The sequence below is a fragment of the Amphiprion ocellaris genome, chromosome 4, assembly GCF_022539595.1.
Source record: "Amphiprion ocellaris isolate individual 3 ecotype Okinawa chromosome 4, ASM2253959v1, whole genome shotgun sequence".
In the NCBI taxonomy this organism is placed as follows: Eukaryota; Metazoa; Chordata; class Actinopteri; family Pomacentridae; genus Amphiprion; species Amphiprion ocellaris.
The window spans coordinates 2,427,255-2,442,838 of NC_072769.1; the positions used below are offsets into that span (position 1 = coordinate 2,427,255).

General features: G+C 38.8%; 1 protein-coding gene across 1 annotated transcript in view; it reads right to left on the reverse strand.

The window, feature by feature from the left end:
• The window catches only part of grin2ab (glutamate receptor, ionotropic, N-methyl D-aspartate 2A, b), a 141,437-nt gene that overhangs the window by 98,515 nt on the left and 27,338 nt on the right, over positions 1-15,584 (reverse strand). Inside the window, exons 3-4 of the mRNA XM_023267453.3 lie at positions 10,676-10,900; positions 8,409-8,567 (exon numbers count right to left, since the gene is read on the reverse strand). Coding sequence (XP_023123221.1) covers positions 8,409-8,567; positions 10,676-10,900 — 384 coding nt within the window. The remainder of the gene's footprint in view (positions 1-8,408; positions 8,568-10,675; positions 10,901-15,584) is intronic.

Sequence of the window (15,584 nt, forward strand, 5' to 3'; positions counted from 1 at the left end):
TTGCACTGTAGTTGTGACTCTTGTAAATCTTCTCAACTCCAAAACAAAGCCCTTATTTTCTTTTGTTAACATTTACTCAGCAATTGTCTGGTAACATCAATGTATACCTTAAGGTATATTGAGGAAATTGGTGCATATCAATGAAAGCAAAATCTGATCATGCAGTAAATATATCCCAGAATCCACAGAATTCATACTGGTTTTTAAGAAAGGCATTATGAACAGAAACTTGAAGTTGCTTCCAAACTTTTGGCCTGTAGTGTACGTGTTAAATGTATTTTATCAGCGTAGAAACAGAGGAAAATCCAGAGTAGTGCAACAAAAACGTCAAGTGGTATTTGGAAACCACAAGCAACTCTATGTTTGAAAAAATTGAAAAATGAACCTACTTTTCTCCAACTCAAAAGCAACTAAAAATATTCTATTTATTGGGATAGATGATCAAATCGTAACTGAGCTCAGAAGTCGTACTTTGTGTCAGCTCAAGAAAATCCTGACAAATAAAAACTATTCCTTTTTTTTTTAAAGGGGGAATCATTGTAGTGAGTTACTGGTCCCCACAATGTTGTTTATCAGTTTCCAGGGATGCCTGCAGTGCCTGTTCTTGTTTAAGTGATACAGTATGATGGCTACGAGGCCAGCTAATACCTGATAAAATGACAACCGGAAAAAGCCTTTACTTGAAATGTGACATAATCATGACAGTTAAGTTGCGTTTTGGCAGCTTAACACTGCTTTAACACCAATCATTTCACACTTGCACTGCCCACCTCCATGTATATCCATTATTTTAGAGCACTTGCCTGCCTGCTGAAGTTTTTTTTTCTTCTGTATTTTCTTGGCACCATCTTCTTCCTTCTGTTTTTGCTCTCCGTCTAAAACATGAATTCAACCGAGCCCAACTAGGATACGGAAGGTACCTTGGGATGAGCCGCTCATTTTTCATTCTTCATGCGTAGACTTGATTGCCACATTAACACAGCGAGTGTGTAGCAATGGAGAGTACGCAACTCAGGCAACAAAATGCCCAATATTCTTTGTAAGCCCACAGTAATCAAGCCGAATTCTTAGCAGCGGACTGGGATTTTTTTTTCGATCCTCCAGATCGTCGGTACACCAATGACAACAGGTATGAAGGCAACACAGCCAAGAAAAACTGCATAAAGCCAGATTTCTTCATAGCAAACTGTTCTTATTGGGGTTGGGCTTTAGTTGTTTTTTTAAATTTAATTATTATTTTAAGTATTCACACCACTGACACTTCAATGTGTTGGATGTTAGGAAATTATTGAGCTCTGACAAAGTGCTGAAGGGATGTTGATGCTGTGATGCTGTCACCATCATCGAGCACAAAGCGTGGAGTCCTCATCACGTCCAGAGCAATCATGTTTTTGGCAGGAAAGGAACACGCTAAAGCCCAACACTACATCTGAATCAAATAACTGCCACAATTAGGATTCTGTAGCAGCTATTTGCCACAAAATCTAAATTGTGGCAGAAGATGTATGGGAGCAAATATCGTTGCACAGGACTGTTGTTATTGTGTTTCTCATTTGCAATCAAGTTTACTACCTGGTTAATATGTAGAAATATTGTTAAGGATTTAAAGTGTTATTTTGATTTAATCCTTTCAGTTATTTAGCAAGCAAAAATACCAAACTGCCACTGTTTAAAGTTACTCACATAATTTGTTGGTTTTACATCATCATCAATGTAATATCTTCAGGTTTTGGAGCTACAGACCGAATAACAATCATATCCACGTAGTCGAGCCTTTAACAAAATCCCAACAAAAACTTAGATACCTGCACCAAGAGGAAAAAAACACCACCAGGGCTTGGCAGTCTAACAGTAAAGTTAATGAGTGAGTTTTAACATTGTCGGTTAAGCAGAAGGAAGTACAGCCCAGAGGCTCCCCAGCATCTAAGACTGGCTGCCACATCTCCAAGACTCTCTTATTACTGTCATGGCAGGTAATTTATGGCTTTTGTGTGTGTGTGTGTGTGTGTGTGTGTGTGTGTGTGTGTGTGTGTGTGTGTGTGTGTGTGTGTGTGTGTGTGTGTGTGTGTGTGTGTGTGTGTGTGTGTGTGTCCCAACTGTGCAGTAATAACTCCACATACCCAACAGAGGTGATCACTTTATTTAAGTGCAAAAAATCTGTATCTAAGGATATCTCTAGAATGTGCTAGTACAAAGAATGTAGTTTTTGGTTTTTACAGACAATTTTGCGGCTGCAATAGGAGGCTTTCCAGTGCAGGAATTAGTGGCAGAAACATTTGCACACGTGGACAAAATAGTTGGTACCCCTCGGTTAATGAAAGAAAAACCCACAATGGTCACAGAAATAATTTGGATCTGAAAAAAGTAATAATAAATAAAAATTCTATGAAAATTACCCAATGAAAATCAGGCATTGCTTTTGAACCATGGATTAACAGAATTATTTTAAAAAATAAACTCATGAAACAGGCCTGGATAAAATGATGGTACCCTTAACTTAATATTTTGTTGCACAACCTTTTGAGGCAATCACTGCAATCCAACCATTTGTGTAACTGTCAGTGAGACTTCTGCACCTCTCAGCAGGTATTCTGGTCCACTCCTCATCAGCTGTTTATGGCAATGTTTGAGGAAGAAGAAAGAAGGTTCAAGGTTCAAAGTTTATTGGCATACGTACAGTAAAGAAACATGTACTATGAAATTTTTTATTTGCTAACCACAACGAATGCCAAACAAAATCTAAGAATAAAATAATTTTTTTTAGAAAGATAATTAGAAAAAAACTAAATTAAAAAAATAGAATGCAACTTCAAGTTTCTGTTCACAATGCCTTTCTTAAAAAGCAATATGAATTCTATGGATTTTGGGATGTATTTACTGCATGATCTGACTTTGCTTTCATTGATACACACCATTTTCTCAATTTACCTTTAGATATACATTGATGTTACCAGACAATTGTTGAATAAATACCAACATGAGAAAAGAAAGGCATAGTTTTAGGGCTGACAAGATTTACAAGAGTCACAACTTCAGCGCAAAAGTAAAAAACAAATCATAGTATGTGTTATTCACTTCAGCTCTTTGGCTTTTGAGAGTTTGCATTCAAAAAATTCCAATAAATCCTGTGTCCATATCTCTATAATTACCACAGAACTGACTATAAAGAAACAGCTGAGTATTGAACAAAGATACAGATACAAATCCCTCCCAATTATAGCAAAAATGTTTTCTAATGAGCAACTCTTTATATAATAATCATGTTTGTTTTGTTGCAAAGTAAACCAATGAAACTATGATCTTTCTTTGTACAAATTTCATCTTGCTTCCAAGCTTTTGGCTTGTAGTGTATATATGAATATATATACACAGCCCGGCCAGAAAAAAAGTCGCACACTCTAATATTTTGTTGGACTGCCTTTAGCTTTGAGTATGGCACTCATTCACGGTGGCATCATTTCAATAAGCTTCTGCAATGTTATAGCATTTATTTCTGTCCAGAAATGCATTAATTTTTCACCAAGATGTTATATTGATAATGGGAGAGTGGGATCATTGCGCAAAGTTTTCTCCAGCACGTCTCAAAGATTCTCATATATATATATATATATATATATATATATATATATATATATATATATATATATATATATATATATATATTTTTTTTTTTTTTTTTTTTTTTTTTTTTATTTCAACTCCTTTAACTTCTCGTACTCCTCCTCCAGGATGACCAACTGCCTCTGCATGTTCACTTTAGCCTCCAGTGCGGGATCCATCTTTCTTTTGAGCTTTTGGCATCATATCGGATTTGTGTAAATTCTCGCAGGGCGAAGGAACCCCCAACTACCAGCAACTGTATATATATATATATATATATATATATATATATATATATATATATATATATGTGTGTGTGTGTGTGTGTGTGTGTGTGTGTGTGTGTGTGTGTGTGTGTGTGTGTGTGTGTGTGTGTATACACACACAAGCACAGAGGTGGGTAGAGTAGCCAAAAATTGTACTCAAGTAAGAGTAACTTACTTCAAAATAATATCACTCAAGCAGAAGTAAAAAGCAGTCATCCAAAAAATTACTCAAGAAAAAAAAAAAGTAATTGGTGAAAAGACTACTCAAGTACTGGGTAAGTGTTTGATTGTAATGTTCAATTTATTTTTTAGAAATGATGTGATCAGACAGACAAAAATGTAAAATAATGTGCAAATTCTGGTATTTCCAAATAATAAAATAAAAAAATTAGCAAAAATGAATAACATCTTTACAAAATGACAAGTTAAGGCACAAGAAACACAAATTTTCAAATCTGTTTTTCACAACATAAAGCTTTTGAAACAAATATCTCGAGTAAGGTAATGTTTGTATGTTTGAACAGTACAAACTACTTCCAGTGACAAGATATACTGTATTTCACTTTCCTCCAAACGGCACAAGCTCAGTCACCTCAGGAACCCCCCGCTATATCACGCGGGGTTATCAAGCATGACGTCACGCTTCACTTTGCCGGTGTTAGTAAACAGAAGACAAAAGCCGAAGACGGACATATCCATGCTAATGCTATGCTAATGCTAGTTACAGTTCATTTGAAAATCTTACTCTCAGTCTCTCTCATCCAGATTTAAAAGCTCAGAAACCAGTTTTATTTGTTGTTGTATATCGTCCTCCTGCTCCTTACTCTGAGTTTTTATCTCAATTCTCAGACTTTGTATCTGATTTAGTGCTCAGCTCAGATAAAGTCATTATTGTGGGTGACTTCAACATTCATGTTGACGTGGACAGTGACAGCCTTACGACTGCTTTTAATTCAATATTAGACTCAATTGGGTTTTCTCAACATGTAAATAAACCAACTCATAGTTTTAATCATACCCTTGACCTCGTTCTGACTTATGGCATAGAAATCAAACAGTTAACAGTATTTCCCCGGAACCCTCTTCTTTCTGACCATTTTATGATAACATTTCAATTTACAACAATAGATTGTATAGGAGTTAAGAATAAATATCATTACAGTAGATGTCTGTCTCACAATTCGGTGACTAAATTTAAGGAAATAATACCCTCTCTATTTAGTCCAGCACCACTTACTGATATAATGGAAGGGAAATATTATAATTTTTCTTTTAGATCCTATCCCAACTAGACTGTTCAAGGAGGCTTTACCTTTAATTAATTCCTCAATGTTAGATCTGATTAATCTCTCTCTAGTAACAGGTTATGTACCACAGGCTTTTAAGGTTGCTGTAATCAAACCTTTACTTAAAAAGCCCACTCTAGATCCAGATGTTTTAGCCAACTATAGACCAATTTCCAACCTCCCATTTCTCTCCAAAATTCTGGAAAGAACAGTTGCAAATCAATTATGTGAACATTTACAAAGGAATAGCTTGTTTGAAGAGTTTCAGTCAGGCTTCAGAGTGCATCATAGCACAGAAACAGCTCTGGTGAAAGTTACTAATGACCTTCTCATAGCGTCAGATAATGGACTGGTCTCTATACTTATTTTATTGGACCTTAGTGCAGCATTCGATACAATCGACTACAAACTTTTATTACAGTGACTAGAACATTGTATTGGCATTAAAGGGACAGCACTGGACTGGTTTAAATCCTACTTATCAGACAGGTTCCAGTTTGTGCATGTCAACAATGACTCTTCTGAGCATACTAGGGTTAATCATGGAGTTCCTCAGGGTTCTGTCTTAGGACCAATACTGTTCACATTATACATGCTTCCCTTAGGCAATATTATTAGGAAGCACTGTATTAATTTCCATTGTTATGCTGATGACACTCAATTGTATTCATGAGTTAGCAAGAGAGATCATATTTCTCCTATACTGGTTTCTCTTCATTGGCTTTCTGTTAAATCTAGAATAGAATTCAAAATCCTTCTTCTGACATATAAAGCTCTGAACAACCAATCTCCATCATATCTTAAAGACCTGATAGTACCATATTATCCTAGCAGAACTCTTCGCTCTCAGACTGCAGGCTTACTTGTTGTTCCTAGAATCTCTAAAAGTAGAATGGGAGGCAGAGTCTTCAGTTATCAGCTCCTCTCCTGTGGAACCAGCTCCCAGTTTGGGTTCTGGAGGTGGACACCCTCTCTATTTTTAAGACCAGGCTTAAAACCTTCCTTTTTGACAAATCTTATAGTTAGGACTGACTGGGTGACCCTGACGGGGTGAGCTGGTGTTTTCATTTGCACAACTGACTTCCCCTCTTGACGTCCCTTTAGTTTGCCCCTAGTTATGCTGCTATAGGCCTAGGCTGCTGGGGAACCTCTCTTGATGCACTGAGCCCTTCTCTAACTACCTATGTATTTACTATATATACCATTATTGCATTACATTCACTCTGGCAGTATGGCAGAGTAAAACTACTCTCAGAAGTACATTTTTTTCAAAAAGTTACTCAAGTAAATGTAACGGAGTAAATGTAACTTGTTACTACCCACCTCTGTATATATGTATATATATATATATATGGAAATTTAAAAAAAGATAAATATAGGCAATGACCTGTACAAAATAAGGAGCAGTGCAACATCAGCTGTATGTGCAATAATAAAAAAAAGGCTTGACGAGGACATTGAGAGGGTAGAAAAATGGCATGTTGTCCTCTGAGTTTAACCATTCAGCGTCAGCTTAAAAGCACCAACTCCAGGGTAAGGTAGGTAACTCCTTCCTGAAAATTGCCCAATAAGTTCTGCATGGGCAGGTCGGGTTGTCCTGAAAACAACCTTCATGTTTTTAGAATGGAAAATGACCTAGCAACAGCTACAGTTTTACAGCTATGAAAAGTCAAAGTCTTTCAGCAATCATGGATTTGCGTGCAATATACTCACCTCTGTGAATCAAAGCTAAATATTTGTCCAGTGATAATATTGCCTTCCGGCTTTATTTACAGGACAGGCCTGCAGGAAGAGTAGCAGTGGGCTGGTTAGTTACAGGCTGCACACACTCACGCTTACACCTGGGAGCTGCCAAAAATGACCGCACTCTTGTACTTTTGGCTACCGAGCAGTTCAGTTAGAGCAGTCGGGGGTTGAGTACCCCGTTTAATGGCACATTAACAGTAGTGATTGAGGCGAGAAAAACATTATTTATTTATTTTCCCTGTCATTATATACTCAGTGGGGAGTTCAAGCTGCTGACCTTCACGTCGCAACTGCACTCCCTAACCTTCAAGCCAATCACCACCGTCTCCCTTACCTTCCTCACTCGCTTTGTCTTTTTTCTCGTCTTTACTCACACACACACACACACACACACACACACACACACACACACACACACACACACAGACACACACACACATACACTGCATCCTCCATCAACTAGCACTTCAAAAGGCTGCTGTATTGCAGCAGTTATTGGTTCCATGTTTTGGCTGCTGTGTCCTGAGAGATTTAAAAGCTAAAGAACCAGTTGTGTTTTTATCAAAGCTTCTTCAGTCTGCCTGTCAGTCAGCGAAGTCTACAGAGTCTGAACCAGAGAGAAAATTGAGCTAAAAAAGACATGTACATCCCTAACTTTTTTTGAGCTGAAATAAAACACCCCCACCCCCAATCTTAAAGGATATCTTTTCTTTTTAAAAGTGTGAATCTATTTCTCTAGCATCCCACTGAGCACCAGACATGATACAGTCACATACAGCTCAATGCTTTATCTAATTTTTCTTTTCTTTTTTTTCTTTGGGTTTTGCATAGCCCAGTTTTAGACCAAGCAGAAAATACATTATTGCATATTTAAACAATGCTTGATCATCTGCTAAAATAGAAATGATGTACCAGAGGACGTTGTATGTACTATGCAAAGACTTCTGCTGACCTTATGAATACTTTACTTTTAAATGTGGGCACTGTAACCTTGTTAAAAGCTAATTAACATAAAATTGCTTTGGTTGATAGCAGCCATCATTCAAAGAGCGATTTGAATTCTGTTTCACTTATAGTGTTGGCAGTGCTTCTGCATTACAGCTAAACAAAAAATAATCCGATGGAGCAGACCTGATATCACGAACATACAACAAACCCCCCAGTGTGTTACTTTATAATTTCCATTTACAACACAAACAACCTCAAAACATCCAACAGCCAACCATTACAGCTAATAAAACATAACATATCTTTCATGACTTCACATATCTACCAATCCATATCTAACAATGCATCTTTAAAATGAGACAAGCAAGAATTTACATAATGTAGTTTGTATAGCTCAAGCTCCAACCTAGTGGATTACATCAAATCATTAGCAACATTTCAGGTGGACTGAGCTCCTAAACACAACATCTGTCTGTGAAATAAGAGTCTGACCTATGTCTTCGCTGTGTCTACGCTGTGTGTGTGCATCTGAACTGGTCATTGCTTGTTGTGTGTCACTGACCTTGTCCGCCATAATCATAGAGGAGCCTCCATGAACTCCTAGGACTGGAAGTTGTGTCTGAACAGACAGGAAGTCAAGGATCTGGGCAATGGCCTCCTGATCGGTGCCATCAGCAAAAACGATGCCATGGAGACGAGTGCGAGACAGAAGCTCACACACCTTGAGACACAGTGATACACAATAGTCAAACAAAGGCCTGTTTGTGAGGACGGCGTGTGAGCTGAAGTGCATTTGAGGGGGTTAGAAGAAGAGTGGTTTAACCCACAAAAAAATCTGAACTGAGTTTTACATCATTTCTGTGATATTTTATGGTCTAGATTTTAGTGGCAAAGTGGTCTATGCCACAGCCCAAACATAGTGGTACAGTGTCTGTTGGGAATAAAATTTATATCACTTCCTCTACACCATCTATCTACTTTTTTTTATACCTTCATATGTTCAAAGTACTTTAAATGCACTACAAACACTACGATTGTATGCAGACGTGAGTATATATGTGTCAATGTCTTCCTCTTCGGTTAGGCCAATAAAAAACACTTCAGATTTTATATTTTACTCGATAATTTCAATTTACCAAATTAATTTGATTTCGATCCAGCAATTTCACCTCCTTCTCACATGCTCAATAGTCGCACACAAACCCTCGCAGCACTTCACTCAGTGTCAGCCATTCACACTTAAAAGACGTCTTAATTACTGCCAATGTGCATATCAGTCCCACACTGACATGATCATGTATACATTAGTCAGACGATCGCATTTCTCAATATACTTACTGTTATAATGCAACACGACCCGCAGCATTTACTGAGATCCTCTTTATGCAATTCCAAATTAAAATTTGGCCACAATGTAAAATAAGTTCATCAGAAAATTGTTGAAGCATTAAATCACTATTTGTGGACACATCGTGTCTTCACCCAGAGTGTAACTCACTCAGTACTGCAGGTTTGAGCTTTAATGATATCAGTGTGATACTTTAAAAGTACGCTATCATTTTGTTACCTTGGGATTTACAAGACCCTCTAGTGCTGCCAACACAGCCAACTGATCACAATTTTAGGCCATGAGTCAACAGTTCTGTTTTATTTATTTATATTACTTTAGAATTTATGATTCTGAGTGTAGTTTAACACTTCTTTAAGGGACTCTAACCCTAGGGCCCCCAACCCAATGGCCTTTTTATTTCTCCAATGCAATCTCAATTAGCAGTTTTCAAAAAAATTGAGCCAGTATACATAATTTTATCAAAACAATTTAGGACAGTTAACCTTACCTCCTCAACACTCACAGAAATTTAATAGTATTCAATTTGCAGAGTTTGTTTTTTTTTTGTTGTTGTTTTTTTTTTTAAACAACAGGTCTCTGCTTACCTCATCTCAAGCCATGAGTGAGTGATGAGGAGTCTGGTCACCCGTCTGGTCCCACTGAAAATCTTCAGTCACGGACTCCGTTGAATTCTTCCTCAGCAAATCATGTCCGGGTCACCAAATTAGTCAGCGTGCTTGTTTACTTGTTATAATGAGGAATCCTAAGTGTCAGTTATCCTTTAAGAATATTTAATATGCACTGGAGAATTGAATGCATGTGCATGGACCTTCCACAGGTCTCTGTGACTAATACACAAGAGAGTTGCTGCAGCCAACTTCTTCAAAAAGGATCCCTAACTTAACATTACACAGAGTTTTGTATGAGAATGTGCTTCTATCTGATTGGTCTATAGTTGCGGGAATCCGCGGTTTAAACTTGAACCCCCTTAAACATCTGTCTTCAGCCAATCTGGACCATATTCACCTTGAAGGACAATGTGTGAATGCAGAGGTGATTCTATTGTGTTGTGAGGACTGAATGTGGTGTGTTTGTGAGTACCTGACAATGCAGAAGTGAGGTGGATGTGGTGTCTTGTTCATATGCAGAGTGTTCTCTGTTTTTCCTGTCAAAGTTGTTGTGGAGTCTCACAGGAAAACAGAAGCTTTAGTCTTTATAATATTTTGTATGCTAGTTTATAGCTATTGTGCATTAGTAGTGGTTAAATGCTCCGTTACGCAGCTTCTGTTATGCAGTCAGTTACATTCGTTCGTCACATAGTTAATTTCACATGCAAACACCCAATATTTATAGCATTAAAACTATTATTGAAATATTATTCCCAGCAAGTCGCTTGGAATGTTAGATCATTCTTGAAAACATAAAACTTTGAACCCATTTTTCTCAAAAGTATAGAAAGTGCGTTAGACCACTCTGCTTCCAAACCCGTCCATTCTCACCTGTGTAATCACAGACTTCGGGTCGGTCTGGTTGATCCTCAGTGTGACCACCGCGACATCAAGGGCATCGTCGGCGCGTCGGGGCGGCCGAACCTCCTGGTCGGAAACAGGGCGCGTCTGGCCCATGATCACACCTACGCTGAGCCCTGGAGGCTTCTGGGACGCCACAGGCACCATCATCTGAGAGAGTAGGAGCAGCATCCAGCCCACTACACCCATCATACCCTGTAAAAGCAAACACACACAAACAAAACATTATTTTTTACCATTACAAAAATTATGTGAGTATGTCCATATTTTCTTCCATTACCACCCTGAACTCTCATATGCATTGACCTCTAAATCCAACAAACTGTAGTGCAATATACTGGTGCAATTTGCAATACTGAATGAATGTGGACTGTTTATTGTGTAGTATTTATGTCCTTGCACTTTCACGGGGCAGCTCTCTATCTCTGTATATGATGTGTAAGGACAATAAAGGCATTTTATTCTATTCTTTTATTCTATTCTTCTATTTTGTGAACTGCTTAAATCATATCGAATTATTAACCCTGGATATCAAGTTTCAAGGTGGTTATAACATAACAGTTACTCACAAACAGGGGAGATAATAACTACAGTTGATAGCGGTGATAACATTTTTGCAAAAAATAGCAAATCTAAAATCAGGTCAATACTTCTGTTTTCAAGTATGTAATCACCTGCGCATAATTTTCTTGCATCCTACAAGACAAATAAACATTTTGTTGGAAAGAAATTATGTGCCACCCTGTGAAACAAGTTAAAAATTCCTTTCACTGTTTCATAAACAGAGTATATTTCTAACCAGAAGCATATGAGAGGCTTGTGTATTCTGAACATGTCTTCAAAAACACAGTAACTGCTGTAAAACGACCCGCTGGGTTTCTCAGAGACTGGCTTGTATTTATCTTTGAATAAAATTGCGTGACTCAGATATGTGCCTCAAATTTAATTACTAGCCCGAATCTCAAGTGCAAAAGCAAAGATTATATGATAGACATAAACAAGTTTATTGTCCTCTTTCTGTCCTCTACTGTTCAAAAATAACTTGATTCAAAGTGGGCAACCAATAGGAGACTAGGGTTACAACTATTTCTGCTAAAACGCTTATCGGGCTTCATGAGATGCCCCAAATCTCTCTTCCACTGTCTGCCTTTATTTCAACATAATCTATGCCTGTAGGCAGTGTTCACAGTAAAGTGCCATCTATTAATGGATAAAATATCCCTGAAATAAATGAAATCTGATTTTACCTCATTCGTGCGGGTATGAGGGGGAAATATTCCAAACGGCTGAAGGCGCAGTGTCTGCATCAATCAATACCATTTACTGAGATGAAAAACAGCATTTCTTTCAACTCCAAATCCAAACCAAGTTCCAGACTAATACAGAGGAGTGTAAGCTCCTGTTCCCACTTCCAGCTTAGTCTGTGTTACCTTTTCCTGAAATGTGAGTAGATCTAAGAGAAGCAGATGAGTGGAGGAAATGCAGTGTGAAATGCCTTGGGCTGAATGAGAGCTAATGAAACCATGATGTGAATGCTACATTGCATCTCAGCCAATTTCTTACACTACCACAGCCCAGCAGAACTGAAAAACACCCCAGGAGGAAATATCTCCAAATTTACCTACTGTCTCTTTATGTCTTCATCCACCTCCTCTCTTTCCCTAACTTTACATCCAGTCATCTTTAACTGTTCATTTTCTCTTAACACTTTTGTTTTAAACTTTAATTCTGCCAATCTGTCATTCCAGCTGTGTTAGTATGTAGATCTGATCCATGTCATCTCACACCCGGTCTAATCAGGCCAGTTAGTCAAGTCAGTACTTTCCCAGCTTGCTCTCTCTGCCCTGGTGCCCACAGACTAGCCTGCAGCTCCAGCAGCACTTAGCATACGCCGCTAAATCGCACACCGCTACACTCCTGTCCCAGGGAATTAGTGTCAGCTCCAACCAATGGGACAAGATTACGCTAACTTTCCCTGGAGTTAGCATCATAGCTAACATAACTAGGAGCCAGAGTGTGCAGTCCCATACTTTCCAAAATGGTCAATGTAGCTAGAAAACTTTAGGTCACTGAGTGTTCACGCTGTCTTATAGGATTTGCATTTGTGCTTAAATTAGTATCCGCTGACTCCTGTGATTAGCTTCCAGAAAGAGATGTCATGAGGGGTAACTGTATCCCTCTGTGTTAGCATTTATGCTAATATTGCCACAATGCTGAAAAATATAAGCTCTTAATAATGCAACATTATTCAGTTGAATAATTATGTGATATTCTGTTAACACTTAAAGGATGTCCATGCCTCATAATTGTCCGTGGAAGGGAAGAGCTTTTTTTTTTCAACAGCTTATTTGCTGCTAAGAAACAGAGTGAAAGGAGCTTTTGTTTGAATTCATTTGAACATGTTTCTGAAATTGTGCAAATCTACCTCTAAGCAGTAAAATGAGTCTTGTCCAAAACAGTTTTTGTTTTGTTTTTTTTGTTGTTGTTGTTTTTTGTGGCTAAAGTTGAATCTAGATTAGTGAAAATGATGTGCCTGTCAACGCTGGAGACAACACACCCAGTGCTCAAGTGGGAGATGCCATTAAGAGGCCCTCCAGCTGCCTTACTGACAATGAATCAGAGGTCTTTGTGCAGGCTGCAGCATAACCCAGAGTGATTCTCCTTGGATAGAGGCGCATTTTTTGGTTCAACAATGTTAGCTCTAACTCCTGTTAAATAAAGCTTATGTGGGTGTAATTGCTTAAATCTGTCAGTCCACAATTTCATTCTTACATTCATTGCCAGTGAAGCAGCTCCACATAGTGTACTGAGACGACAACACAAATTAGGCTCTTGGTTACTGGGCTGTTTCTCCCAAACATCTTAAAGTGATGCTTCACTCAAAAGCTGTCTTTGGGCCTTTGTAGGCTTTTAACAAGGAAGTAGCAAGTTAGATGTTGAGTCAGTTATCGATGAACACCAGTCTTTTAGACAAAATATGTTAAAGTGTGCAAATAGTTTCACTTTTTAGTTCTTTAGCACACAGGTTTTAGTCGTAGCATCCATTATCCTCTGTTTCTGAGGTGAACCACATTCACCCTATTAAAGAGCTGCTATCATCACATATTATTCCCATATACACTATATTGCCAAAAGTATTCGCTCACCCATCCAGATAATCAGAATCAGGTGTTCCAATCACTTCCATGGCCACAGATGTATAAAATCAAGCATCTAGGCTGCAGACTGCTTTTACAAACATTTGTGAAAGAATGGCTCGCTCTCAGGAGCTCAGTGAATTCCAGCGTGGAACTGTGATAGGATGCCACTTGTCCTGATGCTGAGGTGCATAGTGCCAAGAGGTGGCCAACTTTCTGCAGAGTCAATCGCTACAGACCTTCAAACTTCATGTGGCCTTCAGATTAGCTCCAGAACAGTGCTTCAGCAGAGAGCTTCATGGAATGAGTTTCCATGGCCCAGCAGCTGCATCCAAGCCATACATCACCAAGTGCAATGCAAAGCGTGGGATGCAGTGGTGTAAAGCAGCCGCCACTGGACTCTAGAGCAGTGGAGTTGCCTTCTCTGGAGTGACCAATCACGCTTCTCCATCTGGCAATCTGATGGACCAGTCTGGGTTTGGTGGTTGCCAGGAGAACGATACTTGTGGGACTGCATTGTGCCAAGTGTAAAGTTTGGTGGAGGGGGGATTATGGTGTGGGCTTGTTTTTCAGGAGCTGGGCTTGGACCCTTAGTTCCAGTGAAAGGAACTCTGAATGCTTCAGCATACCAAGACATTTTGGACAATTCCATGCTCCCAACTTTGTGGGAACAGTTTGGAGCTGGTCCCTTCCTCTTCCAACATGACTGTGCACCAGTGCACAAAGCAAGGTCCATAAAGACATGGATGACAGAGTCTGGTGTGGATGAACTTGACTGGCCTGCACAGAGTCCTGACCTCAACCCCATAGAACACCTTTGGGATGAATTAGAGTGGAGACTGAGAGCCAGGCCTTCTGGTCCAACATCAGTGTGTGACCTCACAAATGCGCTTCTGGAAGAATGGTCAAAAATTCCCATAAACACACTCCTGAACCTTGTGGACAGCCTTCCCAGAAGAGTTGAAGCTGTTCTAGCTGCAAAGGGTGGACCGGCATCATACTGAACCCTATGGATTAGGAATGGGATGTCACTTACGTTCATATGCGAGTCAAGGCAGGTGAGCGAATACTTTTGGCAATATAGTGTATACGGTCCAGTAGGGACCTCTTCCATCTACTTGAAGGGAAAGGTGGTTCCTTCTGGCCCACATGATGCACAGCACTTATTGAATGCAATGATAACATCTGAAACGACCGCAGTGTTCCCAGAGCACCTGAATTTATGGCTACAGCTCATGGCTGGTACTATATTGATTTGTCTACTATTTAATTATAAATTTGATCTAGTTTGTTTTCCTATTTTAGTGCTCTATCATTTTCTCTACATAAAAGAAGCAAGTGTTCATTGCAACATGGGAGCCGATGTTGAATGAGACAATATATGTACAAGATTTGATGCATTACAAAAATAACAAAACAAAATGGGTGGTAAGCAATGAATAAAGCTGCAGCGGTGAACTTCCAGAGAGAGAAGAGAAGAAGAACAGAATGACAAATCAGTCTGGCTATGTCTAGTGCTCCTCTTCATCATCCTATCATCCACAGCACTGTTACCTTAACTCAGCGTCAACGTTGTAGAGGCACCTGAGAAATGAGTTGTTGAACTTGAACACATTTTCCTCAGAGAGCATGGAGAATTTACTGAGATCTTCATTACACACTGACAAAATTATTTGAGCATTTACTGCTATAAATCTCACGGTTTGGAAAACTAAATGTAGAAGTGATTAAAAATATAAATA